Genomic DNA, 15,546 nt, shown 5'->3' on the forward strand with positions numbered 1-15,546 from the left:
TCACTTTTTTTTTTTGACAGCTGTACATATCCGGTAAGCTCGGGATGTCACATCTAGATTTAATTTCCCGAAAACTGAATTAGTAATGTATGGACCAAAATCGTCAGTCGTTTCGTCACCTGGTATCCAGATATGTGAATCTCCTATATCTTTCTGGATTCTGTTCATTGCGTCATTGTAGGTTCAATCCAATTGCGTAATTTTTGGTGGCATTATTTTTCAAGAAATGCTTCGAATGTTAGATTTTCACGTTTTTGGAATGGAATGTTAGCTGCCACAACTGCATGTCAAAATTCACTGTAAAACTGATTCCTTTTGCTGAAGTCTTCAGATGATTGCTATTAAGGAGTTGCTTACGATTAGATTTGTGTTTGCAGATATAAAACTATTTGATAAAATATAACTGCTTTCAATTCCTCACAGTTAAATGGGAGACATTTTTGTAATAATAGTAATAATAATAATAATAATAATAATAATAATAATAATAATATAACTATTATTATTATTATTATTACTTACAAATAGCTTTCAAGGACCTGCATGTTCATTGCCATAATCACACAAACCCCCGCCATCGGTCCCATCCTGTGCAAGGTTAATCTAGTCTCTATCATCATATCCCACCTCCCTCAAATCCATTTTAATTTTATCCTCGCCAAAGGTATTTCTCCCTCCGGCCTCCCAACTAACACTCTATATGCAGTTCTGGATTCGCCCATACGTGCTACATGCCCTGCCCATCTCAAACGTCTGGATTTAATGTTCCTAATTATGTTAGGTGAAGAATACAATACGTGCAGTTCTGCGTTGTGTAACTTTCTCCATTCTCCTGTAACTTCATTCCTCTTAGCCTCAAATATTTTCCTAAGCACCTTATTCTCACCTTAACCTATGTTCCTATCTCAAATTGTGATAGTCCAAGTTTCACAACCATAAAGAACAACTGGTAATATAACTGTTCTATAAATTCTAACTTCCTGATTTTTTGACAACAGACTGGATAATAAAAGCTTCTAAACCGAATAATAACAGGCATTTCCCATATTTATTTTGTGTTTAATTTCCCCCGAGTATCATTTATATTTGTTACTGTTGCTCCCTGGCATTTGAATTTTTCCACCTCTTCAATAGATAAATTTCCAATTTTTATATTTCCATTTCGTACAATATTCTCGTCACGAGACATAATAATATACTTTGTCTTTTCGGGATTTACTTTCAAACCTATCGCTTTACTTGCTTCAAGTAATATTTCCATGTTTTCCGTATTCGTTTGTGGATTTCCTCCTAACATATTCACGTTATCCGCATAGACAAGCAGCTGATGTAAGTCGTTCAATTCCAAAGCCTCTCTATTATCCTGAACTTTCCTAATGGCATATTCTAGAGCAAAGTTAAAAAGTAAAGGTGATAGTGCATCTCCTTGCTTTATACCGTACTGAACTGGATAAGGATCAAATAGAAATTGGCCTATTATACGGACTCTGCTGTAAGTTTCACTGAGACAAATTTTAATTAATCGATATAATTTCTTAGGTATTCCAAATTCAATAAGAATATAATATAAAACTTTCCTCTTAACCGAGTTATATGCCTTTTTGAAATCTGTGAATAATTGTTGTACTGTACCGTTATACTCTAATTTTTTTCTCCATTATCTGCCGAATAAAAAAATCTGATCAATAGTCGATGTATTACGCCTAAAACCGCACTGATGATCCCCAATAATTTCATCTATAGGCCTATATGGAGTTAATCTTCTTAAAGGAATATTGGATAAAACTTTGTACGATGTCAGCAAAAGTGATATTCCTCAAAAGTTACTGCAGTTAGTCTTGTCCTTCTTAAAAATAGGTACAAAATCATGAACTCCTTCCATTTTTCTGGTACAATTTCCTTTTCCCTAATAGCGAGTACAAGCTTATAAATTTCACGAGATAATGCGCTACCACCCTCTTGTATTAATTCTAATGAAATTTGATTGATACCTGGAGACTTGTACTTTTTCAGATTTCCTATCGTAATTTCGACTTCAGTAAGTGTGGGTTCGGGTACAAATGGCTCAGCAGTTTGTATTTAATTTCGTTCCGAGATTTCTATTTGGCCAATGTACATTTAGTAGTTGCCCAAAATAGTTTTTCCATCTATTCAGGATTGAATGAGAGTCCGCAAGTAACCATTCTCATCCTTGATCTCGTTTATCCTTGCCTGATATCCGTTCTTAAATTCCTTTATAACCTTATATAAATCTCGAATGTTTTCATTCTCACTATTTGTTTCTACCTCAGTCAGTTTTTCCTTCAAATAATCTCTCTTTTTATTTCTAAGTGTACGACTTACTTCCCGTCTTTCAATGAAATAATTATTTCTATTCGCCTCAACTGGATCCTGTAAGATTTTAAATTTTGCCTGTTTCCTTCTTTCTACTACCATGGAACAATCTTCATCAAACCACGGTTTTTTTTCTTAGTTTCATAGCTCAGGTGCAATTCTGATACTATCTTCGATATTTTCCCACAGCTATTAACATGTAACTCTTTGTCAACTTCGTCGGAACTTCAAGTGGAATAATAACAATAATAATATAAAAAATAATTAATAGTGGTTGTGACGCCTAGCGTGCTATCCGTATCTTTTAAGGCTTCCGTAAATCTTCATTAATCTTTCGGTTTGTCATTTTGAAAAGTGAGGAGAAAACAAAAATAAATAATCTTAACAGCAAACCAAAATTTTAATTGTCAAAAGAAATTAAATAAGAAACTTCACAACAATGTAAAAAAAAATGATAATACATAAAACTTTGTAGGGCCCCAAATCCTGGCACACTCTCTCTCACTCTCTCTCTCTCTCACACACACACACATACACACACACACAAACCCCACACACCACACCACAACACAACACAACACACACATACGCTCAGACACTACGAATCCCACCATCTCTCGAGAACATGAATAGATTCTGTACAAATGTACTCTCAGCAACGAGGATAACCATATGATATGAAACTTCATAACCCCCAAAAATTGACTCCCGCCCTTCTTTTCATATCATTCGTTATCCAGATAAATAAATACAATAATCACATGTAACCTCCGGGCCGAGTACCAAATGCTCTGTTTAAGGTTCATAAATCATTTCTGCGACGAAGAAGAATCCAGCGTGTACACAACGAAACAGTCCCATTTTTATAGGAAAAACATCAATAAATCTGTCTAGAAACACTCATTCCGTCCTCATTTGAAAATACCATTCTTAACTCTCGGCCTGCAAGGCGTAACGTTCGTCCTCACCCAAACAGAAAAATCACTGGAGCAAAGCAGACGAGAAACTTCGGTGCACAACTCACGACAAGTCCAGTAACAGAAAATCCTCAGAGTACAAAAAAGTTTTGTAACTGAAACTGCTTTGTACTCTGAGAATTTTCTGAATGCAGAATACTTACTCCAGTTCTCTTGCAATGAACCTCCTGTTCCACCCAGATCATCGGGAAGGCACATTCGCGGTACATGTTTACTGAAGTTCGTGAGATCTTCTCCATGAACATAAATCTGGAAATTGTAAGCGTTATATCTTTTTAGTAAAATTTGCAATGAGGTTGTTTTAATTATCGGAAGATTAAAAGCTGCAGCCAAGACAAACGATAATTAATTCGTCAAACTATACCAAATAAATAAAATTATCAATTAATATTAAATATATCAAGTTTGGGAAGAAAGGCTTTAACTTCATATAAATAGCCCTGAGATTAAGAAGTCAATTTTAATTCAAGAGAGGAGTTATTCAAATAACTATCTTGGTTGTTGGAAAGGTTTCAACGAAGACCTAACATATTATGCATTAAGACACCCTCCTCTAACAATATATGCTACAGGATTACATATAACGTACAGGAGATAATTTTATGTGCTATATGATTACCCATCTCATTTATGTAGCCCTAAGTAGAATCAGCAGGACAAAAAAGGAATTATTAAAATGTACAATCAGTGGTACTGAGGATTTTGAGAGAAAATGATGGATATCAATGACGAAAAAATAAACACTTTAAAAATATCCGCTTTAACTATAGGTGCTCGTTTCAACAATCGCTAACATGAAAGCTGTTCGTTTTAGTTTTATTAAATGGAATACCAAAGAATTTTAATAAGGCGCTAGCATTTATTTTCAAAGTATTCTTCAGCAGTGAAGTAAAACTAAGTGTCGGGCAAGTGAATTGACCTTGTGTTTCCACAAAACTTATCGGCCAGCTGTTTTACAGGTTAATTAAAAGAAAAGGTGAGTGTATATGTATGAATTTTGGATCCGTATCACCAAGACATGGCGGGTTCTCAGATAGCGCCATAGCGGATAAAGGAGACGGCTTCCAGATATGGAGGGTAGTTGCGAATATATTGAATAAGCAGTCACGTACAGCCAGTAAGTTGGTGATCCTCCAGCTTGAATTTGGACGAATGACTTAAAACCCATTACCGTAAAAAAAGCATATTGTTACGAAATTTCAAGTGAAAATCCTGCGTTACTCAGTCGGTAGAGCATTGGTGCATTAAGCCAAAGGTCCCGGCATTGATAGCCGGACACGGAACAATTTTTCCCTTGAATTTATTCAAGTCTGCTTCACAGGGAGCTTTACTTAAAAGCTAGAAGAATGAAACGACTCTTGGTCATCGAAAGTTAAATTTCTATAGTGCCGTTCACTCGATATCGACGTAGCTAAGAAGACATCTGGTCGTGCATGTGTAGGTCTCCTTTTACGTCCTTGATCGTTTACCTTTGGCGAAAGATTGAAATATACCGTGTAACACGAAAGTCACTCGCCAAAGTGGAAAAAAGAACATTAATTTTGAAATGACAAATGTAGATATACGCAAAAACAGCAAGAAACATTGTAAAGACCACAAGAAAGACAACAAGGACCACGACAGGGACAAAGATCAGGACTATGGTAAATAAAAGAAACACGACAAACACCATGACAAGGATTATACCACGACATAGACCACCATAAGGATTAAAAAGACCAGGATCACGAAAAGGACTATTAGAAAGACAACGAGGTACACGATAAGGACCAAAATCAAGACAATGATATTATATAGGTTGCGTCAGAAAGAACGGATGGATTTCACAGGGCAAGAAACTTGTAAGAATTCATCAAATCAAAAATTTATTGTTATCAACGGATTCACCAATACATGCAGTTTATTTATGAGATACAACATCATCCATATAATGTCCTTGGTTTTCGATACAGGCATCGAGGCGTTTTCTGAAGTTCGGCATCACTTTCACAGTCATAGCTGGTGGAATTGCCGCGATTTCTTACGAATCTCCGTCTGTAGTTCGTCCAGTGTATGTGGTCGATGTTTAAAAACTTCCGTCTTCCAGTGGCCCGAAAGAAAGAAGTCGCAGGGCGCAAAATCTGGCGAACGTACAGGCCAAGCAATGTCGCCACGATGCGAGATGATGTGCCCGGAAAGAGCTCTTGTAGGAGATTTATTGTTTTTTTTATCGCGTGGTGTGAGGAGTAGACCCATCTTTTTGAAACCAAATGTCCTCAGCAGCAAGAGTAAGCTTGTTCAAACTAGGCTGGAGGAAAATTATTAACGCAACAAGAACCTGCAATGGTTACTGTACGGCCGTCGTCATCCTAAAAAAGTAAGGCCCCCAAACACCAAATTCTGCTACAGCACACCAAACCGTAATCTGTCACTGTGAAGAGATTTCTCGTGCAATTCATTAGGACTTGTTCCTGCCCAATAACGAAAATTCTGCTTATTGACACAGCCGGAGAGGAGAAAATGGGCTTCGTCATTGGTCAACAGAACGGTGGTAGGAGTCACGTTCGTGATAATGCGCCAACAATAATCAGCACGGTTCTTCCAGTCTCCTGCATTAAGTCGTTGCACAATTGTCATCTTTAAAAATTGTGAAAATTAAGGTCTAAATGCAAAATGCGTCTTACCGTAGTGTCGGACAATCTCAGTGCAGTAGCATGCTTGCGGTCTGATCGTTGAGGCTCCGGACAACCAACTATCTGTCTCCACATTTGCAGGTATACACGCGCTTCGTGGTCGTCCAGGTGATTTATTCTTTAATATTGAACCTTTAGTACGAAATGAAGCCACCCACAGCAAAATTGTAGCCTACTCCGAGTTGGAATCCTGGCGTGATGTCCGATCTCGAAATCAGTCCTGTGTGACGATCACAGACTTTTCATTAAAAAAAAAATGTCTCTACGATGAACGCACATCGTACGCAAGTCCACTCCATGTTCTCAACTGAAACTGCATTTTCTCGCTGACCTAACTGTCGCGGTCCCGTTCACTCTATCCCACCCCTCGCTGAATATCGATAGTTTTAAATCCGTCCGTTCTTTCTGACGCAACCCGTAACTACGACAAGAAACACGACAAACACCACGACAAAGATTACGATAAATACCACGACATGGACCACGATAAGGACTTCGAAATTTATCAAGAAAAGGTCCATGACAAAGACAACAAAAGGGCCATGATAAAAGCAGCAAGGAGGACGATAAGGACTATTACAATGCCAACAATGACTACAATAAAAACAACAAAGATCACGATAAGGGACATGTCAAAGACAACAAGGATGACGGCAAAAATAATAAGGATCACGATAAGGACCATGACAAGGAAAACAAGAACCAATATAAGAAACGCGATATGGATAAAGACAAGAGCCATGATAATAATTATGAAAGAGACCACGATAAGGACAAGGTTCACGATAAGGTTCACGAAATGAATCACGATAAGGACCAAGACCATGATAAGAATCATAACAAAAACAAATATCACGATAAGGACCATACCAAGGACAAGAATTGCGATAAGAAACATGACAAAAGCCACCGACGTGGCTCAGTCGGTTAAAACTCTTGCCTGCCGGTCTGAAATTGCGTTAGGGCGCGGGTTCGATCCCCGCTTGGGCTGATTACCTGGTTGGTTTTTTCCGAGGTGTTCCCCAACCATAATGTGAATACAAGGTGATCTATGGCGAATCCTCGGCCTCATCTCGCTAAATATCATCTCGCTATCACCAATCTCATCAACGCTAAATAACCTTTGATACAGCCACGTTAAATAACCAACTAAAAGAAACATGACAAAGACAACATTAACCACGATAAGGATCGTAGCAAAGACAACAAGGATAATTATAATATCTACGGCAACGATCACGATAAGGACCATGACAGGGACCATAGAATAATCATCATAAGGACTTCGTGAAAGACAAGGACGATGTTAAGAGCCATGACAACTACAAAACAAAGACAAGGACCACGATAAGAATCACAACATGGGCCACGAAAAACACTACGATAAGGATCACGATAAAGACCATGACAAGCACTACGATAAGGTTCATAGAGACTAAACCAGCGATAAGAACTATGCGAAGGAGAATACGGACCCCTTTAAGAATCACGATAAGGATAAGAACGAGGACTACGATAAGGATCACGACATTGTCCACGACACGCACCAGAAGGTTCAGGATGATAAGAACCATAGCTTGAACCACTTTAAGGACCGCGACACTGACTACCTTAAGCATCACGACAAGTACTAAGGTAAGGACCAAGACCATGACAAAGACAAGGAGTAAGATAAGGGCTATTAAAATGACAAGAAGACCACGACAAAGACAACAATTATCAGATAAAGAACACGACAAAGAGCATAAGGATCACGATAAGGACTATGCTAGAGACAACAAGGACCAATGTAAGAAGCGTGACATGTACGAAGACAAGAACCACGATAAAAATCTCGTCATGGATCACGATAAGAACCATGACAAAGACAGAAGAACGATAAGGGCCATTACAATGATAACTAGGACCGCGACGAAGATAACAGTGTTAACGATTAAAAAGATGACAAAGGCAACAAATTATCACGGTAAGGACCATGCTAGAGACAACTAGGACCAATATAAGGACACGACATGGATCACGATAAGGACCAAGGCAACGATAGGGACCATGACAAAAACAAGATCGAAAAAGGCCATTATAATGGCAACAAGCACTGTGGTAAGGTCCCAAACAAAGCAGAGAATAACCACAACAGAGACAAGAATGACCATGATAAAGACCATAACAAAACATCAAGGACCATTATAAGGACCTCGATAAGGGCAAGGACCACGATAAATATCATGAATGGACGACGATAAATATCATGGCATGGACCACGATAAATATTATGGCATAGACCACGACATACACCACGACATGATCGCAATAAGACATCATGGCTTTGACAACAATAATGACCACGATAAGTATTACGACGAAGAAACAACGACCATTATAGGACCACGACACGGACGAACACAAAGACAAGAATAACAACGACCTCGTTAAGGATCAGGACATGCATCGCGATGGGAATAACAATCAGGACTACGACATGGACACAACAAAGATCATGACAAGGATTACAAACACCAAGGCCACGAGTAGAGCCATGACAATGACAAGGACCATGATTAGGACTACAACAAAAGCAACAAGTGGCGCTTGCCTGCCGGTCTGGAGTTGCGTTCGGGCTGGGATTCGATCCCCGCTTGGGCTGATTACCTGGTTGGGTTCATTCCGAGGTTTTTCCAACCGTAATGTGAATGTAAGGTATTCTATGGCGAATCCTCGGCCTCATCTCGCCAAATATCATTTCGCTATTACCAATGTCATCGACGCTAAATAACACAGTAGTTGATACAGCGTCGTTAAATAACCAACTAAAAAAGGCAACAAGATGACGATAAGAATCACGAGAAAAACGACAAGGACTACGATAATAATGACGTCATGAACAACGGAAAGCACCACGACAAGGATTACAATAACGACTACGATATGGTTCACGACTAGGAATACGAAAGAACCACGATAAGGACCAAAACCACGATGAGTACCATGACAAATACAACAAGAATTGTTACAAGGACTACAAAAAGGACAAGGATCAGAATAAGGCTCACGAAGAAGACTGCCACTTAAGGTCACGATTTTACAACATAGATCAGGTCACAAAATAACATTTCTTTTCTGTACCGAATGGCAAATGCCTGCTGTAGGGTCTAAATTCTGGACTGCTGCTAATGTCACTGTCTTGTCTCGGTAGCTTATACATTTAGAGTGTCGGATCCACTGTATAAGCGAAAAATCTCGTGTTTGATCCCAGGTAGAACGTTTTTTTTATTTAGGTGTAATTAATTTGTTCAGAGTCCCTCAACTCTCTCATTTTTATCGAAAAATATGGAATAATTTGTGCCAAATTTCTGGGTCTTACAAGTGGGCTGAACGTCGTCTAAAAAAATTAATCTTACGTAGAAGATAAAAGTATTCTTCCTCAAACAAAATACTTAAGAAACAAAAAGAGACCTGTTAACTTAAAATCTTGTCCACATGCCATCAGCTTCTATTACAGTTCTAAGTCGATCCGGCATGGATGTGACGAGATTGTGGAATAAGTTCTGATCATCGGCGAGATCTTCCCAGGTGTCAACAACTTGATTCCACCATTCGTCTCGATTTCGAGGGAATCGGTGGGCATAGGTGACTATTCTTCTTTTTTTTCAATTCCGCCCATAAATTTTCGATGACATTCAGGTCAGGTGGCTTCGGAGGCCCATGAATGATTTCGATCTCCGTTCACCTTTGAAACCATCTTTGAATGCTTGCGACATAGTGCACGGGATGGTTATCCTGATGGAACAGCAATGTTCCTTCGGGAAAACGTTCTCGGGCGAAAGGAAGGAATATATTTTCCAGATTGTGCTCGTAAGTTCCCGCATTAAATCGATCATAGATGCGATCTATAATGACTGACCCATCGTAAGATATCTACCTCCCAACACGATATACTAAAGCGTCCCGATCTTTCACGCCAGTGCACATGGCGCTGATCATGTCGGAGGCCATCCTCACGATAGACATGGACAGGACCTTCGTAGTCACTCGATATGATTGTTTCATTGCAGAAAATTACATTTCTCCAAGCTTGTACTTCCCCCAGTATTTTCATTTGCGTAGCCCTCCAGTTCCTAATACCGCGGCTCCTCAACCTGTTGATCACAGTCTATGAAGAACCAGGAAAGTTAGATGCTGCTCTTATTTCGTTAGCAGTTCGAAAGGGGTCCTGTCGAAGTGTCTCGAATAAGGAAGTATCCTCTTCCAATGAAGAAATCCGCGGACGCTCAGGAATAGGGGCGATATTCGACCTCCTCTGAATTCTGGTAACAGCTGTACTGCCAGGAATACCGAACAAACGGCCAGCAGATCTGGCCCCATATCCAGCCTTAACTAGAGCTATAACTCGCTATTTCATGTCATGTCGGTTTGCTATTACGATGAGAAATGAAGGATGACGATAATACTTTAGTGTAGACAATGATTATTTAACGAGATGTAGAATTATTGAAATAATGGGCATCTTGCACAGTAAAAGTTAATAAATCAACCCTATATTTAATATTTAAGTAACTGGATATAACAGAAAATCCAATTGTTGCGAAACTAATCAAATTAAATCTAATTACATTAAGTAAACAAATTCCAAGTTATGACACCACTTGCTACAGTTAATTCGGAGGGTATTAACATAAGCACTGAATAGATCCGTGCTTATGCGTTGGACGACAAAACCAAACATCTAAAGTTCGAATCTTGCCAAGGAATGCAAGTTCTTGGTTTTTATCATGTAAATCAAACTTATAATTACCATCAATCATATTTCTTACATTTTCCATTAGTATTTGTAGCCAACAATGAATCTGTAATCAAAAGACTTTAAATACATCATACGGAATTTGTCATCTGTAATGACATAAACATACATCATCTCTCGGAAAATTTCCGTAAAAGTAAATTAAATTCACTCCTTGAAACTGGAAACCTTAGTCGTAGAGTAATTTTCCCAACCTGCATACAAGCTGGAAGTAGGACAACCATTGATAAAAGTTTTATACACAGAATTAGACTGAATTCGTTTTCGACAGAACCTATAATCAATGGCTTGTCTAATATGATAAACAAATCCTAAGTGTTCCTCATGTCACTAAACAATTTCAAAATATTAATTTAAAAACTAAAAAGGATCGTATGTGCTGAATCTAGTGATTAATTACATTTATGTCTAGAAAATGAATCTTGGAAAAACGTATATGATATTGGTACTACTGATATTAAGAGTAAATTTAATGTATTTTTCACTTCATTTCAGAATCACTTGAGTGAATATTCTCCACTCAATGCTGTGAAAAAATAATTCAAAAGTAGGAACATGTTCTTAAATACTAGAAGAAGTACTGTGTAATTTTATCAAATGTTATAAAAGAAGCAAAAAGAATATATTTGAATAGAAAAGTGCAAAATTTAGATAATCCAATTAAAGCTATTCTGGATATTATTAAAGTTAAACTTGTAGATATCCTAAGAAAGAAAATATTGTTTCATTAAAGCCAGTGATTATAAAGTAGAGGATCCCAAATCTATTGCAAATTCTTTTAACGCCTTGTAGTATATAGTATATAAATATGAAGCATTCAAGATGTTGCAAAAGACAGTGCAATTGGTTACTTAACAGATGCATTTAATAATTAGTATTCATATACCTAATCAGTCAATAACTGCAACAGTACTTTTTCATTCAATCATAACATGAATAAAAGTGAATGCGCATTAAATTAAGCAGTATTGCAAACACGTAGATAAAATAGTTAAAATCAACTGAAGGGTTGAGAATAAAGTAGTCCAAAGCCACACTTTTAACAAAAATTGTTTTGTGCAAGTGCATTTCTTACACATATATGGGAAAGCTAATGTAATTTAGTAGTCTGACCCAATATTTTGGGTTTGCCCTGCGACACAGAATAGCTCACAATAAAATTTAAAATGAAAAATTATATAAATAGGTTTCAGACAAAAGTGAATAAGACATAAGAAAAAAAATAGAACCAAGTGTAATTTAAATTGAATGTACACCATAAAGATGCTGACGAAATATCGCTACAGAAAATTTTTTATGGTGGTGACGATGGCATCTTGAAGATCTCTCGTCAGCTTGTATTTTTCCTTCCACTTTACAAAGGCTTTCGGGATCGTGCCTCTCGCTCCGAAGAAGAGACCGGTAACTGTGATTTTTTCTGTGTTGTATTTCGCCGATAGGTACTGAATGGTGGGCTCTTAGATTTTCTTTTTCTCTCCGTTCACTTCAGATGGTTGAGTGGCTGAGATTTAAAATCTGATGTAGGATCAATTATTTTGGCTGTCTATTTATTCCTACTTATAGCTATGATATCGATCCTACGATTGTTTCCACCATCAGCAATACAATGAACTTCCTCGTGAACGTCTAGATTTTTGGATCGAAGTGCATCTGCGATCATAGAACCTATGGTGTTGTGACGTTTTATTCTGAGTACTTCTCTGAGTATTGTAATAATTGCTCAACAAATGGCATAGGCCTAAGGATTCTAAGCCTTTGGAAAAGTTTGTCTTAGTGGCTTAGGAATATTTTTTAATTTCATTCAAATTATTTGTGTTTAATATATATGTATTTACACTGTATATATGTATTACACTGTATATATGTGTATATAAATATAAATATATGAAGGGCTGAGAGCCATATTGGGCCAAATTCATTTTCAGAGTTTTGAAGCTTATTTTATATTTTGATTGCCTGCTGACTCACGTACTTAACAGACAGCAACATTTGGTCCAAATCCCTCACGTTATGAAATAATTAAAGCAACAAAAATACTCTCTCAAGCAAATGCCAGTTCTTTTGAGAAGCAGAGTCGGCCATATCCAAACGTCCAACGAAAGCTGCTACTTCTTGCCATGGGACTTGATGTAGAACATGACAGGCGAAGTGGAAGAAAATAACTCGACTAAGGTGAAATCTAGGAAGCGTGTGGAAAACTGATGAGTGGGAAATGAATGTACGAAACAGGAAAATAAATAGTGGTCAACAGTATGTAAATGCAAGTGGAAATCCTGTGTCTGCGAAAATGTACACTGACAAAGACTGCAAATGTGGATTATGTTGTGTCGAAAGTTGGGATAATGAAAATGATCGAGCACATGTGCATGATACATTCTCGTCAATAAGTAATTTTGACCAGCAAATGAAGATCTTGCAGGAATGGTTCATGTAATAAATATAAAGAGGCACAGAGGATCTACTGATGTAGAAGGTAGTCATGAATAGCATTCACGGATATATCTTATTAAGTTAAAAGTACTTAGCATAACTTCAAAAATTATGTTTTCAGTATATTCATAAACAAGGTACTTATTTAAATAATGTCTCTTTTAATATGAACACCTTATTTGTGAGCTATTAAAATTTCATTAATCTAGCGGTGTACTGTACAATTTTGCCTAACTTCGTTAGAGTATGTATTAATTTATAATGAAATGAAAAAATAAATGATTTAATAAATCGAATTTCATTCAATTTAGAAAATTATATAAACAAGGCGAATTTTTGGACCAAGAAAGAAGTTTAAATTGTTATTTCTATAAAAGTATCCTAGATGTACCTATGGTAAACATCAATTTTTATTTTTAAGTTGACACTAATATCCGAGTATGCAAAACGATGTTCTTCAGTTTGCATATAAAACGTTGGAGTGCATGACTGTGAACATGATATTAAGCTATTTGTGGAGAGAAAACACTGCTCAGAGGGGGGCATCTGAAGTGGGATCATATCTATTGTCATACCTTAAAACTGTAAATACTGGAACAAATCACTTAATAATATATTCAAATAACGTGTGAAGGACAAAATAGAAACCAATAGGGTAAAGTAGGGTCTGTTGGACAGTCGGGCATGTTGGACACTTCGTACTTTAACGTGTTACCTCGCCACTTGTGGGCATCACATTTTGCTAGAAGTCAATGACGGAAGTAGCCACAAGTGGCGAGGTAACACGTTAAAGTACAAAGTGTCCAACATGCCTGACTGTCCAACAGACCCTAATTTGCCCTATATATCTTCATTTTTAGCCTCCATTGTCCATCATTCACATTTTAAGAAATAGACCATAAATTTCTAGAATTTGAGCATTCTTTCCTCCCTAATGACAGGGACTTCAGCATTATTGAGTCAGCAAAACGCAAATCCGAAAATCTCTTTATCCTAGACGATTATGTGTGTTTAAGGTATATGTACACTTTGCATACAAAAATTTTGCTTTGCATAATTTTGCTCTGTAAAATTTTTATGCAATTGAGAATGGTACCAGAAAGAAGATGAAGTCAACAAGATAGAGCCACATTTTTTTCACTGTTTTATAGCTAAAACTATTCTTTAGTGCCTGACATAGAGCTATTTTTTATTTTCATTTACATTAATTAAATATTATCATATATGTAACTTACAATAATATTTTACGTTGCATACATCATGGAAAAAGTCCATAGATAATTATTAACTACATTAATGTTATTTTACTCATTGTAAGGCACTAGGGGACATATCAAGCTTCAAAATGACACCAATATCGTCTTGGTATCACCATATTTGACTGAGATATCATGTTTAAAAGAATTAAATATTCTAAAATTACTATTTACAGGAAATGAACGACAAACTTTCAGAGACTAGAAGACTGCATCATCATATGTCACCCCTTAAGCAGCTTTATGTCGGTCCTGTTTCAGCTTCTTTCTGCCTCTCAAATACCTCCTCCTTGTTTTAACTTCAGGTGTTGAATGTTTTTTTGGGATTTTTGTCCTTATTTTCCATTGATGCAAAAAATCCTGCGATGGTGCTTGTACCAAGGTTTATGCCCATTCTCCTCAGAATTTTAAGTTCTCCTTTTGGACTCTTATTAAAATGACGTACAATATCACTGACACACAGATTTGCAGTTTTATGACAAACAGTAAAAGATTATAAATTACTTCATTATGTGAAAATGTGTTTTCAATCTAATGATCATGCCCTGATATCTATACATTTAATTTGGGACTAGAAAGAAGTTTATTTTACAAGCAATGCTGGACGAGGGGATTGACAGCTACGAGGATCACTCCAAAAGTAATCCACAATATTTATTTAAAAATTACATTTTTATCCTACAGCTTTGCTATTTTCATAGAATGTAGATACATCCTTCAGGAACAATACGTCACTTTTCCACATAATCCCCGCACCTTTCAACTGCCTTACGCCACCTTGGAATGAGGGCCTGTATACCTGCACGATAAAAGTCTGAACGAACACGTCTGAGCTACTCTCTGGCGCCACTCATGGGAACGACTTAAATTAAATTTGAATACAAGGAGGAAGGTTGTATCTATGACCTCCATAAATTGCAAAGTTTTAGAATAAAAAATAAATTTTAAACAATGTTGTGCCTTACTTTTGAAGTGAGCTTCGTAGAAGGGACCATGGCTGATGACGCAGAATTTTGGAAAATGGGAATTATCTGAAAAACCATAAGGCTTAAATCGAAAATTCTTATATCAAATTAAAG

At 37.0% G+C, this 15,546-nt stretch overlaps 1 protein-coding gene across 1 annotated transcript in view; it reads right to left on the reverse strand.

Moving 5' to 3' along the window:
• Positions 1-15,546, reverse strand: part of LOC138711873 (alpha-tocopherol transfer protein-like) — a 59,543-nt gene that overhangs the window by 10,290 nt on the left and 33,707 nt on the right. The window contains exon 6 of the mRNA XM_069843136.1: positions 3,455-3,560. Coding sequence (XP_069699237.1) covers positions 3,455-3,560 — 106 coding nt within the window. The remainder of the gene's footprint in view (positions 1-3,454; positions 3,561-15,546) is intronic.

Source organism: Periplaneta americana, chromosome 13 (genome assembly GCF_040183065.1).
Source record: "Periplaneta americana isolate PAMFEO1 chromosome 13, P.americana_PAMFEO1_priV1, whole genome shotgun sequence".
Taxonomy (NCBI): domain Eukaryota; kingdom Metazoa; phylum Arthropoda; class Insecta; order Blattodea; family Blattidae; genus Periplaneta; species Periplaneta americana.